Consider the following 21848-nt stretch of genomic DNA (forward strand, 5'->3'; position numbering starts at 1 on the left):
AAAACTACATAATGAGGGATTGAAAGCTTGCAACATTGTTTTTTATTCTGTGAAAACATAATTACAGGTTTTAAAAGAAAGATTGAACAGGCTGGGGCTCTTTTCTCTCAAAAAGGGGTGAGAGGTCCTCAATAAATGAACCCTTGACTTCACTGCCCTTGCAAAATAGCATTCCATCTCGAAAAACCCTTTCCTCTCCAAAGCCCTTGAACCTGTTGTCATTTCCTAATCTGTTCCCATCCTTCCGGAGCCCTTATGTTTGAATCCCTCCAATCAGGTGTCCGCCCCTGCCACAGTACCGAAACAGCTCTCATCAAAGCCGCAAATTACGTCCTATGTGACTGTGACAAAGGTGAATTTTCCCTTTTCAACCTGTTTGCAGCCGTTGCCATGGGTGATGTTAGGGTCTCTCTTGTTGGAGGTGGTAATTGCCTGGCACTTGTGTGGCGCGAATGTACTTGCCACTTGTCAGCTCAAGCCTGGATATTGCCCTGTTCTAATGGACAAGGACTGCTTCAGTATCTGAGTCACTGTGAATGGCTAACGTCGTGCAATCATGCCATACTTCTTAAACGTTTCTCTACTTTCGTCTAGATGGGTCTGATTCTTATCTATCTAATCATAGCCGGAATATCACTTGCAATGGCTTCTATACCTGCTCCCACACTGTTACATCTAGTGTCCCCAAGGATCTGTCCTTGGCCCCTCCTATTTTCCACCTACATGCTTCCCCTCAGGAACATCATCTGAAAGCACAGTGTTAGTTTTCACATGTATGTTGACGACACCCAGCTCTCCCTCACCACTACCTCTCTCGACTCCTCCACTGTTGCTTAATTAACGGGCTGCTGGTCTCACTTCGATTACCAGATGAACAGAAATTTCCTCTAGTTAAACATTGGGAGGACTGAAGCCATTGTTTTTGGTCCTCACTCCAAACTCTGTTCCCTAGCAACTGACTCCATCCCTTTTCCTGACAGCAAACAGAGAGTAAGCCAGTCTGCCTGCAACCTTGGTATCACATTTGACCCCAGGATGAGTTTCTGACCTCATAACATGCCATCACTAAGGCAGCCGTTTTCCATCTCTATAACATCACCTGCCTTCACATGTCTCAGCTCATTTGCTGCTGAAACCCTCACTCATGTCCTTGTTACCTTTACACTTGACTATTCCAACCCACTCTTGGCTGGTCGTCTGCATTCCACCCTTGAGGCCATTCAAAACTCTGCCTGTGTGTTATGATCCCAGCTGATTTTACTACTGCACAAGTCAGACCCCAGGGTGGAACCTGGCATGGAGGGCAGTTACTGAACACATTCACAGGAGTCTGCTAGTCTACTTTTAACACAAAGAATAAAACGTCAATTAAACAAGAAAAATGAACTATATTACACTGGACAAAAAAGATTGGAAAGATTTCAATCCAAGCACCAGTAAATGTTTCAAATCACGCTATTCCTTCACCCCAACTAAAGCTTTACAGATGCATACAAATTCGTAAGGATAACACAATTTATAATATTTATCTTTTACTCTAATATTCAGTGAAAGTAAGTATGCAGCACATGTGAATTAAGAGGCAAACTGTGGTCAGATACACCACACTCCAAAGTAAATGGCAGGTGCAACCAAAGCAGATTTTTTGGATTTCTCAACAAGCCACCAGACTTGTTACAGCTTGTTACGCCATGAGCCAAGAGTCAGTTGCCAACTGGTCTCTTGGAAACTCTTGTCTTTCTCATGAGGACTTCCAACCTCCACGTTTGAAGAATTCACCTTGGAATTCTCTGCCAAACAAAACTTCAACTCTGGCCCCCTCAACAAGGATCCACCTCCAGTGTTTCAACTTCGCCTTCGAATACATATTTCCCCTGGATCTCCGCGTACACTCAGGCTTCACCTTCCACACACACACTCAGACATTCGACCAGGCCAAGCAGAACACCACTGCTCCAAACGGCCTTAATGGCCTGCACAACGGAGTCACCGACCATCGGCTGTGCTCTCAGATCTTCAGGCCTCTCTCAAGGCAACTTTGCTTCAAGTCTGCTCCCCACAACTAGCAAATAATAAAAATGGAATTCCTGTATCCCAGTCCCGTGCATAATCCTGACAGTGTGCCCTTAACATAGTTTTTAAAGTTTGATGCCATCTTTCCAAAGCTCCTGTGACTCCCGATGATAAGCTATTGACTTAAACTGTTTTTCCCCAAATTGTTCATTACTTCCTTAAACAACTGCGACATGAAATTTGACCCCTGATCTGACTTTGTATTTCTTTAGGTAAACTATCTCTTGTAAAAAATGTAATTAACTCCTCCACAATCATCTTACTGTAATATTTCTCAAAGGTATTCCTTCAGGAAACCTGATAGATACATCCATTATTGTCAGTAAATACTGATTTCCACTTTTGGTCTTAGGGAGGGGTCCTACACAATCAATCATGATCCTGGTAAAAGGTTCTTCGAATGCTGATATTGGGATTAAAGGCGCCAGCTTAATCACTGCTTGTGATTTTCTGTGTTACTTGACATGTATGACAGGTTCTACAGAATTTGACTACATCCCTATGGAACCCTGGCCAAAAAAAACCATCTGTATTTTTACCTGTGTTTTCCTAATTCCTAAATGTCCCCCCATTGGGATTTCGTGAGCAATCCCCAGAATCTCATTTCTATACAATAATGGGATAACGATCATATGCACCTCCCTCCAGCTTTCATTTGCTGAGATATGATCCGACCTCCATTTTCTCATTAAAATATCTCCTCGAAGATAATACTGGAATACATTTTGCTTCTGTTTCTGAATAAGCTTTCTGATATGACTGTTTTAATTGCAAATCATTTTTTGTAACTCCACCAACCTCTTTGAGTTAAACATTTCAGCTGAATTGTTCTGTATTCCTTCCTCCTGAACAATGTTATCAAACACAGTGCCAGTTAATTGGGTTTTGACACCTTCTTCTTGCCTTTGAACTGCCTGCCTGCTTGATTTTTCCTGTTCTTCCTTATGAGCCTTTGATCTCATTACAACACAATCAGGAAACAATCCAAGATAAAAACAGAATTACCTGGAAAAACTCAGCAGGTCTGGCAGCATCGGCGGAGAAGAAAAGAGTTGACGTTTCGAGTCCTCATGATCCTTCGACAGATCAGTTCTGTTTTTAACAATCCAAGATGTTCCTTCTGTAAATCTCTGTTGAAAACACTTCTACAGGTTGCTCAACTACCATGGGCTTCACCCACATTTGTGATCCAGCTGTATCATTACCCAGAATAAATTGAACCCCTGCAGTGGGCAATTTTTCCACCACTCCATTTGTAACTTCACCATTCTTCCATTTGCTCTTTAAATTTACCTTCCACAATGGAGTAGGTTTAGCATCACCATGAATCCCACTTACTATACTCCCTTCGAACAACAAATATCACTATCCCATCACATTAAGGATTGACTAGCTCTTAAAATTTTATCACCTTTACCGACAGGGTACACATGGAAAGACTTTTCCTTCACAGAAAAAGTCTTTAAACATTTCTGTAGTCTGCTCCTCAGAATTCTCTTGAGTAAACTGTGAACACATTCCCACTTCTTCACCTCTCACTGATTCTCCCTGTTTCACCTGTACACAAACCACTGTTTTCTCCTGTGCCTGAACCTCAGAACCCACAGTACTTTTACTTCCAGAGCTTTTCTGTACCCCAACAATTCCAACAGATTTTTCCTGCAACCTCCAACACAATGATTTTGTGTGCCCCACTTTATTACGATGAAAACATCTCAATTTTTGAATGTCACTTCTACCTTCAGCATTTTGTTCTGAGAAAAAACTTCCAGGAACTTACAGTTACTCCTCTTCCCTGACTACCTACCTTCTTTTTTCAGTTCCTTTGCTTGTTCAAATTTAATGTTCTTCATTTGTAACTGAAGTCTCTCTACCTCCAGCTGTGACTCAATAGTGTCAGGTTTCACTTCCAACTGTAGATGCTGTGCTATACTTTTAATTATATCTGATTTCCTAGCCCCCTCAGGTAACCCCAATTTTAATTTATCTGCCAACTCTGTTAACTTATTTTTGGTTATTTTCTCTAACCCAATCAGAGTTATCTCTTCTACTCCCAGCCAAGTCTTAGCAATCTTGCAGTCTCACCATTTCTAAAATACCTCACTAACTCCTGAATTCAAAGTGCTTCTCGTACTCGTAACCTTAAGAATCACCAAATCCAAACCAACCAAGGAATTAGAAATATTTTTATCCCACCAAGAGCCCGCAATTGTTGTGACACAACAGTTGGTAAAACTGAGTTATTTAAAAATCCCAGAGGGGAACTTTAAACAACTGTCATAACCTATATTTTCATTTGGTATGTTTGGGATGCACCTCTGAATTCAGGCATAAAACCACCAGTTCTCGAGAGGTTTTTTAGATCAAACTACATGAGACATTTATTCATTTACACAAGCTAAACATATTACACATAGCTACAAATTACTACTATCATAACTTTTAACAAATTCCCAAACTAATCTCCACTAAGACAACAACCCATAGACTTTAAGCCAACACCAGGCAAAGCATTTTCACCTTACAAATTCAAAATGAGGCCCCTTCCACTTTGTTTCCTGTGCAGACACAGTGGTAGGCTTACAGGCTTTGATGTTACATGCCTCTGCTCTGCACACACAAAACTGTTGTCTGTTATACCCAGCACATTTCTTTGAATATAAATTCTCATTGTATCACCAGCCCCTTTGAATTCCACCTCTTCTAACAATAAAACCCCTTTCATGTTACCAATTTTATTAGTAATATAAACATTGCTTGCTCTCTGCTAGCTAAGTGACAGATTTCACTCCCCTTCTTGAATGCTCTTTTCAACAAACTGCAAATGCACTCTACCTTTCTTACATCTCAAAACTAGTATACATAAAAGCACCCAGACTAGCTAGCTTTAATTCAATTAAGGCACACCCACAGACTAAACCTCTATTTAAAAAAAATAATTTCCTACAGTATTATTTACGTCAATAGCTTCATGACTCTCCTCAATTTCCTTCTGCGCAGGCACAGAGCTGCCTTCCCGATCTGCAGCAATCAAAAAAAAGAACGAACTGCACATGTGCACAGGGCCAGTTCCGGCTTAAAGACATGAAATGGATCAACTGCGAGCGTGTGGCCGTTCTACGGAAAGTGCATGCGTAGAAACCCCCCCTGAGACCACTGGTTGCTGGAATTTCCAGCTTCTAACTATTGATTTTCAATTTAAACTGGTTTTTTTTCTTTTTCATTGGGGCTGACCACACGTGTCTTAACTTGCAGCCAGTCCCATTCATCTTTCACCCTTCTGCTTGCTAACCTAGATTGGCCCCTGGTCACGCAACACCTCAATTTTAAAATTCTCATCCTGGTTTTCAAATCTTACCATGGCCTTGTCCCTCGTTCAGCGCCATGACTCTCCGGGATAGTTGGACTGCTCTAATTTTGGCCTCTTGAGCATCCCTGATTTTAATTGCTCCATTATTGGTGGCTACGCCTTCAGTATACCTACAGCCCTAAGCTCTAGAATAGCTTCCTTACACCTCTCTGCCCCTCTACCTCACTTTCCTCCTTTAAGACACTCCTTAAAACCTTCCGCTTTGACCAGTCTTTCGGCCATCTGACCTAATATCATCCCCTTATGTGATTTAGTGTCATATTTTATGTTTCAATATTCCTGCAAAACAACTTGGGACATTTTATCACTTTAAAGACTTTATATAAATATAATTGATAGTGATCTTTAAAATTGAGATGTTTTGATAGGGTAGCTGTAGCTAAGATGTGTTTGCCTCTTAGCTGTCCTCTGAAATAGCCTAGCAAGCCACTCAAAACATTACAGAAAAGTTGAATAACAATAAAACCAATGGACCACCCGGCATTGATCTAGCTACCGGAATTGATAAAGAGACACTCTGCTCAAAGGACCCTGCCAAGCTCTCCACACTGGATCTGGCGATTTGTGTCAAAGTTAGGAGAGCTGACCCACAGACTAGTTTCGCAACAGTCTGACAGTTATACTCAATAAATCATATCCTATAGCCTCAGACTCCTCCATCACCATCGCTGTGTTTGTCCTGTTACACCAGCAGGACAGGCCCACCAAAGGTAGCAGCAGAGTGGTATACAGTTGGGAGGTCATGGCCCTGGGAGTCTTTGACATTGAGTCTAGGCTCTGAAGTCTCATGGCATCAGGTCAGACATGGACAAGGAGATCTCCTGCTGATTACCACCTACTGCCCTCCCTCAAATGATGAAGCAATACTTCTCCATGTTGAACTTCGAAGAAGCACTGAGAGTGTCAAAGGCAGAAAATATACTCTGGGTAGTGACTTCAGTGTCCACCACCAAAAGTTGCTTAGTAGCACCACTTCTGATTGAGTTGGCTGAGTCCTGAAGGACATTTCTGCCAGACTTGGCCAACTCAGCTGGTGAACAAATCAATGAGGGGCAAGCCTACTGACCTTGTCCTCACCAATCTTTGTTGCAGATGCATCTGGCTGTGATAGTATTAGTAAGAGTGACCATCTCACAATACTTCAGGAGGCGAAGTCCCACCTTCACATTGAGGATATCCTTCACGTGTGGTACTAACAGCGCTAAATGAGATAGACTCGGAACAGATCAAGCAGCACAAATGAGGCACTGTAGGCCATCAGCAAAAGAATTGTATTCAGTCATAAACTGTAACCTCATGGGCCAGCATATCCCTCATTCTACCATTACCCATTAAGCCAGGGGATCAACCCTGGTTCAATGAGGAGTGCAGGAGAGCATGCCAGGACCAGAGTCAGGTACACCTAAAGTGAGGTGCCAACCTGGTGAAGCTGTAACACAGGACTACATGCATGCTAGGCAATGGAAGCAATCTGTGATAGACGGAACGGAGCAATCTCTCTACCAACAGATCGGATCCAAACTCTGCAGTCCTGCCAAATTCAGTCGTGAATAGTTGTGGACAATTAACAGGAAGAGGAGGCACCATAAATATCTCCATCCTCAATAATGGGGAAACCCAGTACGTCAGTGCAAAAGCCAAGGCATTTGCAACCGTCTTCAGTCAGAAGTGCTGAGTGCAAGATCCATCTCAGTCTTCTCCTGTGATCGCTAGCAACACAGTTGCCAGTCTTCAGCTAATTCAATTCACTCAGCATGATATCAAGAAACGGTTGAAAGCACTAGGTAAAGAAAAGGCTTTGGGCCCTGACAACATCCTGCCTGTAGTACTGAAGACTTGTGCTCCACAGCTAGCTGTACCTCTAGTCAAGCTGTTCCAGTACAGTTACATCACTGACATCTATCTGACAATGTGGAAATTTGTCCAGGTATATTCTGTCCACAGAAAGCAGAGCAAATCCAATCCAGCCAATTATCAGTCCATACTCTACTCTTAATCATCTGCAAAGTGATGGAAGGTATCCTTGACAGTGCTATCAAACAGCACTTACCAATAATCTGCTCACCAGTGCTCAATTTGGGTTCCACTGGGGCCACTCACACCAAACTTCATTGTAACCTTGATCCAACATGGTCAAAAGAGCTAAATTCAAGAGATGAGGTTAGTGACTGCCCTTGTCATCACAGCAACATTTGACCAAGTATGGCAACAAGGAGTCCAAACAAAATTAAAGTCAATGAGAATCAGGAGGAATGCTCTCTCCTGGCTGGAATCATACCTCGCACAAAGATGGTTGTGGTTGTTAGAGGTAAATCATTTTAGTCCCAGCACACCACTGCAGGAGTGCCTCAGGTTAGTGTCCTAGGCCTAACCATCTTCAGCTGCTTCATCAATGACCTTTCCTCCATCATTAGATGAGAAATGAGAATGTTCGCTGATAATTGCAGTGTTCAGTACCTTTCACAATTCCTCAGATACTGAAACACTCTGATTCTGCAAGCAACAAGAGTTGGACAACATTCAGCTTTGGCATGATAAGTGGCAAGTAACATTCACGCTAGGCAAGGACCATCTCCAACAAGAGAATATCTGACCATTTCCCCTTGGCATTCAACAGTATTATCATTGCTGAATCCACCACCATCAATGTCCTAGGGTTATTGACCAGAAACTTCACTTGACCAGCCATACAAATACTGTAGCTACAAAAGCAAGTCAGGTCAGGAATTAAGAACAAACAAAGAAAAGTACAGCACAGGAACAGGCCCTTCGGCCTCCAAGCCTGTGCCAATCATATTGCCCATCAACTAAAACATTTTGCACATCAGGGGTCTGTATCCCTCTATTCCCATCCTATTCATGTATTTGTCAAGCTGCCTCTTGAACACCACTATCGTACATGCTTCCACCACCTCCTCTGGCAGCGAATTCCAGACACTCACTACCCTCTGCATAAAAAACTTGCCCCGCACATCTCTATAGTTTTCTCCTCTCACCTTAAATCTATGTCCCCTAGTAATTGACTCTTCCAACCTGGGAAAAAGCTTCTGACTATCTACCCTGTCCATGCCACTCATAATTTTGTAAACTTCTTATTAAGTCGCCCCTCAACTTCCGTCCTCTAGTGAGAACAATCCGAGTTTCTCCAACCTCTCCTCATAGCTAATAACTTCCAGACCAGGCAGCATCCTGGTAAACCTCCTCTGCACCCTCTCCAATGCCTCCATATCCTTTTGGTAATGTGGCAACCAGAATTGCACGCAATATTCCAAGTGTGGCCGAACCAAGGTTCTATACAGCTGTAGCATGACTTCCCAGCTTTTATACTCAATACCCCTGCCAATGAAGGCAAGCATGCCATATGCCTTCCTGACTACCTTATCCACCTGTGTTGCCACTTTCAGTGACCTGTGGACCTGTACACCCAGATCCCTCTGCCCATCAATGCACTTAAGGGTTCTGTCATTTACTGTATAATTCCTGCCTGTATTAGACCTTCCAAAGTGCATTACCTTGCATTTGTCCAGATTAACTCCATCTGCCATTTCTCCGCCCAAGTCTCCAACCGATCTATATCCCGTTGTATCTTTTGACAATCCTCTTCACTATCTGCATCTCCTCCAACCTTAGTGTCGTCTGCAAACTTACTAATTAGCCCAGTTACATTTTCTTCCAAATCATGTATGTATACTACAAACAGCAAAGGTCGCAGCACTGATCCCTGCGGATCTCCACTTGCCACAGCTCTCCATTCAGGAAAGCACCCTTGCCCTGCTACCCTCTGTCTTCTATGACCAAACCAATTCTGTATCCATCTTGCCAGCTCACCTCTGATCCCGTGCAACTTTACCTTCTGTACCAGTCTGCCATGAGGGACCTTGTCAAAGGCCTTACTGAAATCCATGTATATAACATCCACTGCCCTTCCATCGTCAATCATCTTTGTCACTTCCTCGAAAAACTCGATCAAGTTAGTGAGACACGACCTCCCCTTCACAAAACCATGCTGCCTCTTACTAACACGCCCATTTGCTTCCAAATGGTAGTAAATCCTGTCACGAAGAATCTTCTCCAATAATTTCCCTACCACTGACGTAAGGCTCACCGGCCTGTAATTTCTAGATTATCCCTGCTACCCTTCTTAAACAATGGAACAACATTGGCCATTCTCCAGTCCTCTGGGACCTCACCCGTAGCCAGTGAGGATACAAAGATTTCTGTCAAGGCCCCAGCAATCTCCTCCCTTGCCTCCCTCAGTACTCTGGGGTAGATCCCATCTGTCCCTGGGGACTTATCCACCTTAATATTCTTCAACACGCCTAACACCTCCTCTTTTTTGATCTCAACATGATCCAGGCTATCTACACACTCTTCCCTAGACAAATCAACCGCTAAATCCTTCTCTTTGGTGAATACTGATGAGAAGTATTCATTTAGTATCTGTCCCATTTCTTCTGGCTCCACACACAGATTCCCACCTCTGTCCTTGAGTGGGCCCACCCTTTCCCTGGCTACCCTCTTGCTTTTTACTTATGTATAAATGGCCTTGGGATTTTCCTTAATCCTGGTTGCCAGTGACTTTTCATGACCCCTTTTAGCCCTCCTGACTCCTTGCTTAAGTTTCTTTATATTTTCCACAGGCTTCATCTGTTTCCAGCCTTCTAGCCCTTACGAATGCTTCCGTTTTCTTTTTGACTAATCTCACAATATCCTTCGTTATCCAAGGTTCCTGAAACTTGCCACGCTTATCCTTCATCCTAGCAGGAACATGCCGGTCCTGAATTCTTATCACCTGACGTTTGAAAGCCCCCCACATGTCAGTTGTTGATTTGCCCTCAAACATCCACCTCCAGTCTAGATTCCTCAGTTCCTGTCTAATATTGTTATAATTAGCCTTCCCCCAATTAAGCACCTTAACCCGAGGACTCCTGTTATCCTTATCCAGCATAACCTTGAAACTTACTGAATTATGGTCACTTTTCCCGAAATGCTCCCCTACTGAAACTTCGACTGCCTGGCCAGGTTCATTCCCTAATACCAGGTCCAGGATTGCCCCTTCCCTAGTTGGACTACCTTCATATTGTCTCGGGAAGCCCTCCTGGATGCACCTTACAAATTCTGTACCATCCAAACCCCTAGTACTAAGTGATTCCCAGTCAATATAGGGAAAGTTAAAATCATCCACCATAACAACCCTATTGCTTTCCAAAACCTGCCTACATAACTGTTCCTCAATCTCCCACCAGCAATTGGGAGGCCTATAGTAAACCCCCAACATTGTGACTGCCCCCTTCCTATTCCAGAGCTCTACCCATATTGCTTCGCTGCATGAGCCCAACAAGGTGTCCTCCTGTCGTACAGCTGTGATATTCCCCTTAACCAGCAGTGCAACTCCCCCACCTCTTCTACATCCCTCTCTATCCTGCCTGAAACATCTAAATCCTGGAACGTTTATCTGCCAATCCTGTCCATCCTTCAACCAAGTCTCTGTAATAGCAATAACATCATAGTCCCAAGTACTAATCCAAGCTCTAAGCTCATCTGCCTTGCCTGTTATACTTCTCGCATTGAAACAAATGCATTTCAGACCCCCAGTCCCACTGTGTTCAGTAATTTCTCCCTGCCTGCCCTTCCTCTTAATCCTACTGGCCATATTGACTGGTTCCCAGTCTTTTATTTCCCCTGCTGACCTATTGTTCTGGTTCCCACCCCCTGCCATACTAGTTTAAACCCACCCGAGTGACACTAGCAAACCTCGCAGCCAGGATATTGTAGCCCCTCCAGTTTAGACGCAACCCGTCCTCCTTGTACCAGCTGCCCCGGAAGAGATCCTACTGATCCAGATAATTGGAAACCCTCCCTCCTACTCCGTCTGTTCAGCCACTTCTTCAGCTGCACTATCTTCCTATTTCTAGCCTCACTGGCACAGGGAGTAATCCTGAGATTACAACCCTAGAGGTCCTGTTTTTTAACTTTCTGCCTAACTCCCTGACCTCCCACTGCAGGACCTTGTCACTCTTCCTGCCTATGTCGTTAGTACCAATGTGTACCACGACCTCTGGCTGTTCTCCCTCCCCCTTCAGAATGTCCTGTACCCGATCAGAGACATCCTGGACCCTGGCACCAGGGAGGCAACATACCATCCTGGTGACTCTTTCACGACCACAGAAGTGCCAATCTGAGCCCCTGACTATAAATGGTATACCTGTTAGAGTGGGGGACAGCCACAGAGGATTTCTGCACTGACTGCCTGCCCTTCTAGCGGTCACCCATCTATCTGTCTGTACCTTGGGTGTGATCACGTCTCCAAAACTCCTGTCAACAATGCTTTCCACCACCTGAATGCTCCTAAGTGCATCCAACTGCTGCTCCAACCGATCCATGCGGGTCTGTGAGGAGCTGCAATTGGGTACACTTCCTGCAGATGTCGTTGTCTGGGACACTTGAAGCGTCTCAGATTTCCCACATCCCACAGGTGAAGCACTTCACCCCAGCAACTGCCATTTCTAGAACTATTTAATAAATTAATTTTAATCTAATAACTTCTTATTGACTTCTTACTAACTATATGTTCCCTAGGGCTAGATTTCTACTATAAATGCTAAATTCTAAGAACAGTAATCCCCTGATTCTGGTCTAGATACCCTCTACTTATTATTTAAGTGATTAATTTATTTGGTTTAATTAGGTTAACAATGTTTTAGTTTCAAATTCAGTGTAGATTCTCTACCAGCCAATCAGGTCACAGATTTACCATGATGCCACTTTTAATTTTTTTTAAGACCTGAGGTTCACGAATCCCTGAGGTAAGGTTTTTATCCTCACCTCTCTGGAACTCTACCCTCCGACTCTGCTCCCTGGAACTCTCCTCGCGCTCTTTTATCCTGTGTCTCCACTCTCCTCGCGCTTTTGTATCCTGTGTCTCCGCTCTCCTCGTGCTTTTTTATCCTGTGTCTCCGCCCTCCTCGCGCTCTTTTATCCCATGTCTCCGCTCTCCTCGCGCTCTTTTATCCTGTGTCTCCGCTCTCCTTGTGCTCTTGTATCCTGTGTCTCCGCCACTCTTCACGCTCTTTTATCCTGTGTCTCTGCTCTCCTCGTGCTCTTTTATCCTGTGTCCCTGCTCTCCTCGTGCTCTTTTATCCTGTGTCTCTGCTCTCCTCGTGCTCTTTAATCCTGTGTCTCCGCTCTCCTCGTGCTTTTTTATCCTGTGTCTCCGCCACTCTCTTCACGCTCTTTTATCCTGTGTCTCTGCTCTCCTCGCGCTCTTTTATCCTGTGTCTCCACTCTTCTCGTGCTCTTTTATCCTGTGTCTCCGCTCTCCTCGTGCTCTTTTATCCTGTGTCTCCGCCACTCTCTTCATGCTCTTTTATCCTGTGTCTCCACTCTCCTCGCGCTGTTATCCTGTGTCTCCGCCCTCCTCGCGCTCTTTTATCCCATGTCTCCGCTCTCCTCGCGCTCTTTTATCCTGTGTCCCCGCTCTCCTCGCGCTCTTTTATCCTGTGTCTCCGCTCTCCTTGTGCTCTTGTATCCTGTGTCTCCGCCACTCTTCACGCTCTTTTATCCTGTGTCTCTGCTCTCCTCGTGCTCTTTTATCCTGTGTCTCTGCTCTCCTCGTGCTCTTTAATCCTGTGTCTCCGCTCTCCTCGTGCTTTTTTATCCTGTGTCTCCGCCACTCTCTTCACGCTCTTTTATCCTGTGTCTCTGCTCTCCTCGCGCTCTTTTATCCTGTGTCTCCACTCTTCTCGTGCTCTTTTATCCTGTGTCTCCGCTCTCCTCGTGCTCTTTTATCCTGTGTCTCCGCCACTCTCTTCATGCTCTTTTATCCTGTGTCTCCACTCTCCTCGCGCTCTTTTATCCTGTGTCTCTGCTCTCCTCGCGCTGTTATCCTGTGTCTCCGCCGCTCTGCTCGCGCTCTTTTATCCTGTGTCTCCGCTCTCCTCACGCTCTTTTATCCTGTGTCTCTGCCACTCTGCTCGCGCTCTTTTATCCATTCTGCAATCTGTAATTCATCTTCTGACTCCCCAGAGCCTGTTCACCATCTACAAGGCACAAGTCAGAAGTGTGAAAGAATTCTCTCCTTTTGCCTGGTTGAATGCAGCACAAACTACATGCAAGAGCCTCAATACCAACCAGGAGAAAACTGCCTGCTTAATTGGCACTCTATCCTCCACCTTAATCATTCACTCCCTCCACTTCCAGCGTACAATGTAGCATACCAAGATGCACTGCATGCCAACCATCTTCAACAACAACTTCCAAGCCTGTGACCTCTACCACCTAGAAGAACAAGGGCAGCTGATGCATGAGAACACAACCGCCTGCAAGTTTCCCTCCAAGTCACATACTATCCATACTTTGAACTATTTCACCATTCCTTTACTGTCACTGTGCCAAAATCCTGAAACTCCATTCCTAACTTCACCACATGGACTGCAGCAGTTCAAGAAGGTGGCTCAGCACCCCCTTTTCAAGGGTAGTTAGGGATGGCAATAAATGCTGGCCTTGCTAGGGCACACATCTATGAACTATTGAAAACAAATAGCATTGATGGATTTTAAGGGAAAGCGAGATAAACACGATGGAGAATGCAATAGAAGGATATGTTGATAGGGTGGGAGGAGGCTCATGTGAAGCATAGATTTGTTGAGCTGAGTTACATGTTTCTGTGCTGTAAATTCTATGCAAATATGTACACTCATGAAGGCAGCATATTTATTTAGGGCTCTGAATACCAAATTAACATGATGTCCTCAGTCAACACTTGTCTGTCAGTAACTTACCATTTGATTGTTTTGTTAGGATGAAGCTCCAGGAACGCCAAAGAAAAAGAAAGAGACAAAAAGAAAATTTAAATTGGAACCACACAATGATCAGCTTTTCCTTGATGGGAATGAGGTAAAGAATGTCCATTGAAGTTTCTGGCCTGCAAGAAGACCATTTAGCCCACCCTGTCTATGCCAGCTTTTAGTTAATGCAATCCAAAACTGATTGTATTCACCTGCTGTCTTCCCCGCCCCACCTCCCCCCCAGTCCCACCTCCCCCCCTCCCCTCCAGCCCCACCATGAAAGGGAAAATTCAGCAGTTGTTCAAAAAGCAGCCATTCTGTTATCCACCTGACAAAATTTAACCTTCACCCCAAGAATACTCTGCAGTAAAGCCAGATTTATCTTCATTGACATTATCCGCACATTTCATGTTTCCTAGGTAGGACTTTTTAATAGTTTTTTTAAATTGAATTCAATAAAGTTTGCATCTGTTCTTGAGTTGCTATGTTTTATATTTGGAATAAGATTGTTCTTGCAATTAGCACAGAGAGGAAGAGTTCTGTATATTTTGTTAGCAGGGACTTTCTGTGACAAAGACCTTTTGGAGCAGGATGAGGCCATTTACCCCCTCGAGCATTGGGAGACCATGGATGATTTGTGATCTAACTCCACCCTTGCCCCATAATCCTGAATACCGTTGGGTAATAGAAATCAATCCAGCTCAGATTTAAAATTAACAATTGACCTAGCATCAACTGCCATTTGCAGAAGGGAGTTCCAAACCTCTTCACCCTTTATGTGTACAAGTGTTTCCTAACTTCATTTCTAGCAGACTTGGATTTAATTTTTAGGCTATGTCCCCTGGTGCTAGACTCCCCAGCTATTAGAAATAATTTCTCTCCATCTACCCTAGCAGTTCTCCTTAATTTCTTGAAACCTTTGATCCAATCAATCCTTAATTTTTTAAATTCCAGAGAACACAACCCCAGTTTATGTAATCGCTCTTCATACTTTAGCCATTGGAATCCAAGAAAGGCTTGATTGCAGTGATAGAAGCCAAGTATGCTGGAAATACTTAGGCCAGGCAACATCAACCTGAAACAATAATAGTTTCTCTCTCCACTGCAGCGGTTCAAGAAGGTAGCTCACCACCACCTTCTCAAGGGCAACTAGGTATGGGCAATAAATGCTGGCCCAGCCAGCAAAGACCACATCCCATGAATGAATAAAAAAATTGCTGCCTGACCTACTAAGTATTTCCAGCACTTTCTGTGCCTGACCTACTAAGTATTTCCAGCACTTTCTGATTGCGCTTCATATTTCCAGCATGTGCAGTATTTTGTGTTTGTACTTGGGTACAGTGAGGCAGGTCTATTAAATGACTTAAATTCCTATTTCTAATTTGTTTATGATGTTGCCCAGAGCTGATGGACTATTGCAGTGGTCTTTTCTGTTGTTCACATGATCAGTTCTGAATTGTAGCCTTTAGCGGCATTCGTTAATCATTTACTGGGCCTCAGTAAAAGCGCAGTATTAGGGCGAATCTTCCGAGAAGTAGCAATCACCATCAGATTGCCACTCCGTTGCTATTTTTTTGCACTGAGGTGGACCTCTGCATTTCTGGCCCAGACTTCCAAGCCGGGCCACTTCAGAAATGCAAAGTGTATCTGTACTCGGAGTCGTCCTCCATGGGGCAGGATGGTCAGGGGAAGCCAAGTTACGCTCTCTTTTATGGCTCTAACTGCCATATTTTGGTAAGTACAGAGATTAAAAGTCACAAAGCCACTTTGAGAAGCTACAGAGAGAAGGTAAGTATGTAAGGTAAGTGGGTGAGGGGGTAGGGTGGCAGGTGGGTGGGTGAGGGGGTAGGTGGCAGTTGGGTGGGTGAGGGGGTAGGGTGGCAGGTGAAGGGGGTAGGGTGGCAGGTGGGTGGGTGAGGGGGTAGGGTGGCAGGTGGGTGGGTGAGGGGGTAGGGTGGCAGGTGGGTGGGTGAGGGGGTAGGTGGCAGGTGGGTGGGTGAGGGGGTAGGGTGGAAGGTGAGGGGGGTAGGGTGGTAGGTGGGTGAGGGGGGTAGGGTGGCAGGTGAGGGGGGTAGGGTGGCAGGTGAGGGGGTAGGGTGGCAGTGAGGGGGTAGGGTGGCAGGTGAGGGGGTGAGGGGGTAGGGTGGCAGGTGAGGGGGTGAGGGGGTAGGGTGGCAGGTGAGGGGGTGAGGGGGTAGGGTGGCAGGTGAGGGGGTAGGGTGGCAGGTGAGGGGGTAGGGTGGCAGGTGAGGGGGGTAGGGTGGCAGGTGAGGGGGTAGGGTGGCAGGTGGGGGTAGGGTGGCAGGTGGGTGGATGAGGGGGTAGGGTGGTAGGTGAGGGGGGTGAGGGGGTAGGGTGGTAGGTGAGGGGGGTGAGGGGGTAGGGTGGCAGGTGAGGGGGTGAGGGGGTAGGGTGGCAGGTGAGGGGGGTAGGGTGGCAGGTAGGGGGTGAGGGGGTAGGGTGGCAGGTAGGGGGTGAGGGGGTAGGGTGGCAGGTGGGGGGGTAGGGTGGCAGGTGGGGGGGTAGGGTGGCAGGTGAGGGGGTAGGGTGGCAGGTGAGGGGGGTGAGGGGGTAGAGTGGCAGGTGAGGGGGTAGGGTGGCAGGTGAGGGGGTAGGGTGGCAGGTGAGGGGGGTAGGGTGGCAGGTGGGGGGTAGGGTGGCAGGTGGGGGGGGTAGGGTGGCAGGTGGGGGGGGTAGGGTGGCAGGTGGGGGGGGTAGGGTGGCAGGTGGGGGGGGTAGGGTGGCAGGTGGGGGGGGTAGGGTGGCAGGTGGGGGGTAGGGTGGCAGGTGGGGGGGGTAGGGTGGCAGGTGGGGGGTAGGGTGGCAGGTAAGTAGATGAGGGAATAGGGTGGCAACTGCTTGGGTAAGGGGATGGGGGGCAGGTAAGCAAATGAGGGAGTAGGGTGGCAGGTAAGTGGCTGAGGGGGTAGGTTAGGACTGGGGTCGCTGTAGAAGTTGGGTGGTCAGGGGTTAGTCAGGTCAGGGGCTGTTGTCAGTGGTCAGGAGAGTAGTTGGTGGAAGGGGGTCAGGGTAGGATAGTCACGGGGTGTAATCAGGTAGTTGGGTGAGTGGTTGGGGGGTGGGTGCAGGTTCGAGGTGTAGTCAGTTGGTCGGTGGATGTAGCCTGGGTGTCGCAAAGATAATCAGGTCGACTGGGAGTTGGGGGTGATATTCAAGGAGGGAGGGATAGTCCGGGGGTCCAATTGGGCATCAGGGGTCAGTAGGAGTTAGAACTGGTCGTAAACCTTGTAACTTTTCCTGAGTAACTATTCTGGAAAGCAAGTCAGAACCATTCAAAGTTTCTGACTCACTCAAAGTTTCCGAGGGTTCCTGACATGGGGGAATTGCCCATCGCCCAAACTTCCCGGGCAGTTCCCCTGTAGTCAAAGAGTCGGGACTTCCGAGAGGACCCCATCGCATCTTGGGTCAGGGCACCCCATCGCATTTTGGGTGGGTGGGGGGAGGGGTTCCCATCGCATTTCCGTGGGTGGGGGAGTGGGTTGTGGGGGGGTCCCATCGCATTTTGGGTGGGTGGGGGACCCTATCGCTGTTTGTGGGGCTAGGGGGACCCTATCGCTGTTTGGGTGGGTGGGGGTAGGGGGACCCTATCGCTGTTTGGGTGGGTGGGGGTAGGGGGACCCTATCGCTCTTTGGGTGAGCGGGGGAGTAGATCCCACCGCATTTTGGGTGGGAGAGAAGGTACCCCATTGTATTTGTGGGGAGGAGGCCCATTATATTTGGGGGTGGGGGTACCCTATTGCATTTATGGAGGGAAGGTAGCCCATTGTATTTGGGGGGGAAGTACCCCATTGCATTTTGGGGTGGGGGTACCCTATTGCATTTGGGGGAGCGCGGGCAGAAAAGTACCCCATTGTATTTTGTTGTTGGGGGGGAGGGGGGTTACCTCCAGAGTACAACCGTCCAGAGATAGAAACATAGAAACAAGGAGCAGGAGTAGGCCACTCGGCCCTTTGAGCCTGCTCCACTGTTCAGTATGATCATGGCTAATCCTCTATCTCAACGCCACGTTCCCACTTTCTCTTCATACCCCTTGATGCCCCTAATAACCAAATACTTATCAATTTCTTTCTCGAATATACTCAGTGACCCGGCCTCTGCAGCCGCCTGTGGTAGAGAATTCCACAGGTTGACCACCCCCCAAATGAAGAAATGTTTCCTCACCTCAGCCCTAAATGTCTTGCCCCATACCCTGAGACTGTGGCCCCTGGTTCTCGACTCCCCAACCAGGGGAAACACCCTCCCAGCACCCAGTCTGTCTAGCCCTGCTAGAATTTTATATGTTTCAATCAGATCCCCTCTCATTCTTCTAAACTCTAGTGAATACAGGCCCAGTCGAACTAATCTCTCCTCATACGACAGTCCTGCCATCCCCAATATCAGCCTAGTGAACCTTCGCTGCACTCCCTCTATGACAAGTATATCCTTTCTTAGACAGGGAGACCAAAACTGTATGCAATAATCCAGGAGTGGCCTCATCAAGGCCCTGTGTAACTGCAGTAAGACATCCCTACTTCTGAACTCAAATCCTCTTGCAGTGAAGGCCAGCATACCATTTGCCTTCCTAATTGCTTGCTACACCTTTCATTGACTGGTGTACAAGGACACCCAGATCCCTTTATACATCCACATTTCCCGATATACTCACTCTGCCTTTCTGTTTTTCACACTGAAGTGTATAACTTCACATTTATCCACATTTTACTGCATCTGCCATTTGTTTACCCACACACACTTGTCTAAATCACCCTGAAGCCTCCTTGCAATCTCCTCACAGCCCCACCTAGTTTTGTGTCGTCAGGAAATTTGGAAATTTCAATTTGCTTCCCTCGTCCACGTCATTTATATATATATATATATATATATAGTGAATAGCTGGGGCCCCAAGCACTGATCCCTGCGGCACACCACTAGTCACTGTCTGCCACCCGGAAAACGACCCATTTATTCCCACTCTCTTGTTTCCAGTCTGTCAACTAACTCTTAATCCAGATCAGAAGTTCTGGGCCATTATTCTTAAATATTATAACTGAACGCAGAAAGGATGTTTTACCTGGAATCGTTAACATGGAAGCACAACATTGACCCAAAAGGATGCTTTCAGTCATTTAATTGTGATTGGAGCTGCTCCATTTCCTGCCCCAGCTTTCTCCCTTACCTCCCAAAGCTGGTGACTCACTGGTGAAGTGAAGTTCTGCAGATCGTCACAGGTCTCTAGTCACCTCCAGTGACGGTGAGCATTTGGATCACAGCTGAGCCCTGTCCTGTTCTCACTGACGTTTATATAGAGAGTTGACACAGGAACGATGGGCTGAATGACCTCCTATTGTTTGAATAATTGATTAGGACTAGATACTCATTTCTTCTGTCTGGTACCTCGGTTCACATTCACCTGCTTGTCAGCTGCAGGAATCCTATGTGAAATTATTTTTGTACCAGTGCAATTTCTAACAAGCCTAGGCACCGAGGGAGTTTTACTTCATGTCTAACAATGCCTGGCATGGCAAACATGACACTGGAGAGGCAAAATATAATTTGCTCATTCCTCCAGCAATGAGTGCAACAAAGTCATTTGGAAAAAGGCTGTGGCTAATGTGATCACCTATCTTTTGCACCCACTACTGGGATCAATAAATGTCATCTTTCCAGAGAAGAACGGAATGGGTTGATTTCGAGGACATGATATGCAATTCCTGATGTAGTTCTGCTTTCCAAACGTCATTCTTCTGCCTGTCAAGCCTGTGCGGAGACGTAGGATTCTGTTGATTTGATGTTGGGAGGAATCCTCAGTTTGCCATTTACTATGATTTTTTCAGGTATACGTGTGGATCTACGATCCTGTTCATTTCAAGACATTTGCAATGGGACTAATATTAGGTAAATAGCTCAAAGGTCAATCAAATACCAACAGATTTTATAGGTGTGTGTGTGTGTGTGTGTGTGATTTTGTGTATATCCCTCTTTCCCCTCGGCCGCCCCCTCGGCCCTCCCCCTCTTCGTGGCCCTTCTGCCTCCCCCCCAAGGGATCCTCCGTCTACTCCTTCCCCCCACGTGGCCCCCTCGCCACCCCCCACTGTGGCTCCTTCCCCCCATGGCCTCTCCCCTCCCCTCCCCCCTCCCCATGCGCCCCCTGCCCATGGTCCCTCTCCCTCCCCATGTGCCCTGTGGCCCCCGTGCCCCCTCCCCTCCCTCGCAACCGTGGCACCTCTGTCCCGCTCCAACCCCCCCCCCCGCAAGCAGCCGTGGCCCCTCTGTCCCTCCTCTTCCTCCCCCCCAAAATTGTCCCTCTGTCCCCCCTCCTTCCCCCCACTGTGGCCCCTTTGTTCCCCTAGCCCCCCCAGAAATTCTTCTCGCCCCTCCCGCTCGGCCAACCCTTTCCCCTGGGCCCTCACCTTCAGCCCACCCTCCCCCACTGTCTCTAATTTAGCTGCAGGCAATGACACTAACCCGTTTGTGTGTTTGATCACTTAACAGTAATTGCAGTGATAGCTGCCACACTCTTCCCTCTGTGGCCTGCAGAAATGCGAGTAGGTGTTTACTATCTCAGTGTTGCAGCAGGCTGTTTTGTTGCCAGCATCCTCCTCCTTGCTGTAGGTGAGTAAGATTTATGTTCAAAGATTTTGCATCTTAAAATAGCTGCTGATTCATTTGAAAGGTTGACGATGAGTAGATTTCACCGTGCCTGAAGAAAAACTGTCAAGATATTAAGGAAATCGAAGGAATATCGAAGTTAATTCCATTTCTTAAGAAAAATAAATTGGTGATTTTGTATTAATGGGGGCATAGAGTACAAGAGCATGGAGGTTATGCTGAATTTATATAAGACGCTCATTAGACCTCAGCTGGAGTATTGTGTACAGTTCTGGGCGCCACATTATAGGAAGGATGTGAACACATTGGAGAGAGTGCAGAAGAGGTTTACAAGAGTGTTTCCAGAAATGAGAACCTTCAGCTATGAGGATAGATTTGTGAGGTTGGGTCTGTTCTCCTCAGAGAGAAGAAGGCTGAGAAGAGATTTGATTGAGATGTTCAAAATCATGAGGGGGCTTGACAGAGTAGATAGGGAGAAGCTGTTCCCATTTGTAAAAGGATCAAGAACGAGAGGGTACAGATTTAAAGTGATTTGCAAAAGAAACAAATGTGACGCGAGAAAAAACTTTTTCACACGAGTGGCTCGGGTTTGAAATGCACAGCCTGGAAGTGTGGTGGAGGCAGGTTCAATCAATGCATTCAAGAGGACTTTAGATGATTATTTGAATAGAAGGGGTACAAGGAAAGGAAGGGCATTTGGAGAACCAGTGCAGACATGATGGGCCGAATGGCCAACCCTGTGCCATTAAAATTCTGAGGTTCTGTGAGCTGTTTCACTTTCAATCATGGTTTGAAATGCCACAAAGGGTTTAGCTGGTAATCTCATTTTTTAAAAATAATTTGCAGTTGGTTGAGTTAGTTGACTATGACATGTTGAAAAGAGAATCAGGACTGTGGGTCACCACTGATGTTCACACAATAGGAAATTGCAATCTAATGCTATAGTGCTCTGGTCAGATCACACCTTGAGACTCCTTGTATCACAGCACAGAACAATGCCATTTGACTCA

The 21848-nt window shown here is 46.4% G+C and overlaps 1 protein-coding gene across 1 annotated transcript in view; it reads left to right on the forward strand.

Annotated features, from left to right (window-relative positions):
- The window catches only part of sec62 (SEC62 homolog, preprotein translocation factor), a 60541-nt gene that overhangs the window by 36852 nt on the left and 1841 nt on the right, over positions 1–21848 (forward strand). Inside the window, exons 5-7 of the mRNA XM_041181645.1 lie at positions 14243–14338; positions 20064–20124; positions 20722–20841. Of these exons, the coding sequence (XP_041037579.1) occupies positions 14243–14338; positions 20064–20124; positions 20722–20841 (277 nt within the window). The remainder of the gene's footprint in view (positions 1–14242; positions 14339–20063; positions 20125–20721; positions 20842–21848) is intronic.

This window comes from Carcharodon carcharias, chromosome 2 (assembly GCF_017639515.1).
Source record: "Carcharodon carcharias isolate sCarCar2 chromosome 2, sCarCar2.pri, whole genome shotgun sequence".
Taxonomy (NCBI): Eukaryota; Metazoa; Chordata; class Chondrichthyes; order Lamniformes; family Lamnidae; genus Carcharodon; species Carcharodon carcharias.